Source organism: Triticum urartu, chromosome 4A, assembly GCF_056163025.1.
Source record: "Triticum urartu cultivar PI428250 chromosome 4A, HENAU_Tu73, whole genome shotgun sequence".
In the NCBI taxonomy this organism is placed as follows: domain Eukaryota; kingdom Viridiplantae; phylum Streptophyta; class Magnoliopsida; order Poales; family Poaceae; genus Triticum; species Triticum urartu.
Window position 1 is genome coordinate 167,262,372 of NC_141876.1, and position 4,210 is coordinate 167,266,581.

Below are 4,210 nucleotides of genomic sequence, written 5' to 3' on the forward strand. Positions count from 1 at the left end.
AGGCTGTTAGACCCTACCGTCATGGGCTCTGGCGGTAGCAAAAGGGTCAGATTTCGAACTTTTTTCAAACTAAGATCAAATTTTAAATAGGTTTTAAAAAAGGTTCAAAACATGAAAATTTGCCGCAGGGAGAAAGAAAGCAGCGTTGTCGCTAGTTTGTGCTGAACAACCGGAATGTATGAGCACGTTGCCGGCGAAGAAATCCACTTCCGCCACCGAGCCGGGGTTCCTCCGCCGGGCAGCATCGGAGAGGCTGGGCTATGGGGGCGAAGGGAAGCCCGTGGCCACGACAGTGGGCTTGGGCCTCCAATTTCGTCGACAGGCCGAGAAGCGAAACCGCGAAAAATCCGTTTCCTTTCTCTTCGCCCTCTCTTTCTTTGGTCGCGGCCAGGAGCCCAGGACCGAAACACGAAGCCGCCCGCCATTTTCCTAGCCGCCAAACTGGCTAGGCAGTCCTCCCGCGCCTGCTTCAACCGAGCAGCGCCGCGCCTCGCCGCCGCCACCTGCCCCTCCCGTCGCCTCTCCGCCACCGCGCAACCATGCCCTGTCGACCCATCTCTGCCTCACCCCTTCAGCCTCCTCGCCGACCACCCGCACCCCGCGGTAGCCCAGTTCCCGAGCACTGGCTTCTCTCACCTCGCCGACACCCCGCGCCTCGCACGCGCCATCCACGCGACCGTCCTCCGCCGCGCGCTACCGCTCAGCGCCTTCCACAGCAACACCCTACTCGCCTTCTACTTTCGTCACCGCTCACCAGATGCCGCGCTCCACCTGTTCGACGCAATGCCGGACCGCACTCCATCCTCCTGGTACACCGCCATCTCCGGCTGCGTCCGCTGTGGCCACGAATCCACTGCGTTCGACCTGTTGCGTCGCATGCGTGAACGTGCAGTTCCACTCAGTGGCTTCGCTCTCGCCAGTCTCGTCACCGCGTGCGAGCGCCGGGACAAGGAGGAGGGCCGCACGTGTGGAGCCGCCATACACGCGCTGACCCACAAAGCCGGACTCATGGTGAACGTGTACATCGGGACAGCGCTCCTTCACCTGTACGGCTCCCGGAAGCATGTGTTGGACGCACAGAAGTTGTTCCAGGAGATGCCTGAGCGGAATGTCGTGTCGTGGACGGCACTGGTGGTGGCATTGTCGTCAAATGGGTACTTGGAAGAGGCATTGAGAGCTTATTGCCGGATGAGAATGGAAGGTGTTGCGTGCAATGCAAATGCGTTTGCGACGGTGGTCAGCCTGTGTGGGTCACTCGAGAGTGAGATGGCTGGGCTTCAGGTATTTTCCCAGGTCTTAGTTTCTGGCCTACAAAGGCAGGTCTCCGTTGTAAATTCACTGATTACAATGCTTGGTAACATTGGGAGGGTGCAAGATGCCGAGAAGCTCTTTTATCGAATGGAGGAACGTGACACTATATCATGGAACGCTATGGTATCAATGTACTCACATGAAGGACACTGCAGTAAATGCTTTATGGTATTTTCGGATATGCGTCGTGGTGGATTGTTAAGGCATGACGCAACTACTATGTGCAGCCTGATATGCGCCTGTGCGTCGCCAGCTTATGTCAACATTGGAAGTGGAATTCATTCCCTGTGTCTCAGGGGTGGTCTGCACTCTTATATTCCCGTGATTAATGCGCTTGTTAATATGTATTCTGCTGCTGGGAAGTTGGTTGATGCTGAGTTTCTGTTCTGGAGCATGGGCAGAAGGGATCTAATATCATGGAACACTATGATTTCATCATATGTCCAAAGCGGTAATAACATGGATGCATTGAAGACACTAGGTCAGTTACTTCAGACTAATGAAGCTCCAGATCGCATGACATTTTCCAGCGCTTTAGGAGCATGTTCAAGTCCAGGAGCTTTGATGGATGGCAGAATGGTTCATGCCATGATATTGCAGTTAAGTCTTGACCGCAATCTACTGGTTGGTAATTCTCTCCTCACGATGTATGGTAAATGCAGTTCTATCCAAGATGTCGAGAGAGTATTTCAGTTGATGTCCACTCACGATGTTGTCAGTTGCAATGTACTTATTGGGAGCTATGCACCGCTTGAGGATTGTACCAAGGTAATGCAGGTATTTACTTGGATGAGAAGTGCGGGATTAAAGCCAAATTACATAACAATAGTGAATATCCAGGGTTCTTTCAAATCTTCAAATGATTTACACAATTATGGATTGCCCCTGCACACATACACAATCCGTACTGGGTTCGTAGCTGATGACTATGTTAGTAACTCTCTGATCACAATGTATGCAAACTGTGGTGACTTAGATTCAAGCACTAAAGTCTTCCGCACAATCATCAAGAAAAGTGTCGTTTCCTGGAATGCTATGATCGCTGCGAATGTTCAACATGGCCATGGAGAGGAAGGTTTAAAGCTTTTCATGGATATGCGGCATGCTGGAAATACTCTTGATCATGTTTGTCTAGCTGAATGTTTGTCATCCAGTGCAAGCCTGGCATCACTAGAAGAAGGCATGCAACTACATGGTCTTGGTGTGAAGTGTGGGCTGGATAATGACAGTCATGTGGTTAATGCTGCAATGGATATGTACGGGAAATGTGGAAAAATGGATGAGATGTTGAAAATGCTTCCTGATCCTGCCGTTCGACCCCAACAATGCTGGAATACATTGATATCAGGTTATGCAAGATATGGATATTTCAAAGAAGCTGAGGACACATTTAAGCATATGGTGTCGATGGGGCGAAAGCCAGATTACGTAACATTTGTCACTCTTCTCTCAGCTTGTAGTCATGCTGGTCTAGTGGGCAAGGGTATTGATTACTATAACTCTATGTCTTCTGTATTTGGTGTTTCCCCTGGAATAAAGCATTGTGTTTGCATTGTGGATGTCCTTGGACGTTTAGGGCGATTTACAGAAGCAGAGAAATTCATTGAAGACATGCCAGTCTTACCAAATGATCTAATTTGGCGTAGCCTGTTGTCCTCTAGTAGAACTCACAAAAATCTGGATATTGGGAGGAAAGCCGCCAAGAAACTCCTTGAGTTGGATCCTTTTGATGACTCAGCTTATGTTCTTTTGTCGAACTTATATGCGACAAGTGCAAGATGGTCCGATGTTGACAGACTAAGAAGTCACATGAAAAGCATCAATTTAAATAAAAGACCTGCTTGCAGTTGGCTTAAGCGGAAGAAAGAAGTAAGCACCTTTGGTATAGGTGACCGGAGTCATAATGACACAGAAAAGATCTACGCGAAGCTAGATGAAATCTTTCTGAAGCTCAGGGAGGTAGGTTATGTTGCTGATACCTCATCGGCACTGCATGATACAGATGAGGAACAAAAAGAGCAGAACCTTTGGAATCACAGCGAGAAGCTTGCATTGGCATATGGCCTTATCACTGTTCCGGAAGGATGTACAGTAAGGATATTCAAGAATCTCAGGGTCTGTGCGGATTGCCATTTGGTATTTAAGCTTGTCAGCATGGTTTTTGACAGGGAAATTGTCCTGAGAGATCCTTATAGGTTCCACCATTTCAAAGGCGGATCATGCTCCTGTTCAGATTTTTGGTGACATTAGTTGTGCACAAAGACAGTTGATTTGATGTGTAGGACTGTGGTAACTGTACAGAGAGAATTGGTCGCGTCGCCTGAGCAAAAGAAAAAGATTTTTCCAGTGTATATGTCTAGTATTGCTGATTAATGCTGTTGCTGTGGTACTGGCCTCTTCAATCATGGTTCTTGAAGCAATATAACAACGACATATGAATCGAAAGAAGCAAAGCTCTTGAGAAATTATCTATATCTATACTCCTATATAGTGTATGAATATCAGCCCATATGGACCGTTGGATCATTCTTATCCGACGGCTCACATTTAGTCTCTTTAGCCAGGTGACATCATGGCCACAGCTGCACCATTGGATATGCTCATCAAACGGTCCAAATTGCTGGGATTCGTGGTGGGTCTACAACTGTGCTATTGCAGCGTGCCCTTCTCTGAACAGGCACCACGCAGGATTCTTCCATCTCTTTATGGAAAGTTCTGGCATGCTCACCTAAACAATGGTACTACTAGCAATTGGAAGCAAATGAGAGACAGAGAGAGTAGTGCTACTGTACTAGAAACAAGCCAGCAAATAGATGGGGCGGTGCAGCCTATGCAAAAGGCGCATTTTTATTTTACAAAATTAGAGAACTTCAATTACAATAAAAGTGTGAATGTGATA

At 48.0% G+C, this 4,210-nt stretch overlaps 1 protein-coding gene across 1 annotated transcript; it reads left to right on the top strand.

Moving 5' to 3' along the window:
• The first annotated feature begins 226 nt into the window (after positions 1 to 226).
• LOC125551804 (Tetratricopeptide repeat (TPR)-like superfamily protein) lies at positions 227 to 4,210 on the top strand. The gene has a single exon (XM_048715163.2). The coding sequence runs from the start codon at positions 784 to 786 to the stop codon at positions 3,553 to 3,555; it is 2,772 nt and encodes a 923-aa protein (XP_048571120.2). The 5' UTR covers positions 227 to 783; the 3' UTR covers positions 3,556 to 4,210.

What these genes read in the sequence shown, in the direction of transcription:
- LOC125551804 (XM_048715163.2), top strand. Translation starts at nt 784, where the DNA reads ATGCCGGACCGCACTCCATCCTCCTGGTACACCGCCATCTCCGGCTGC.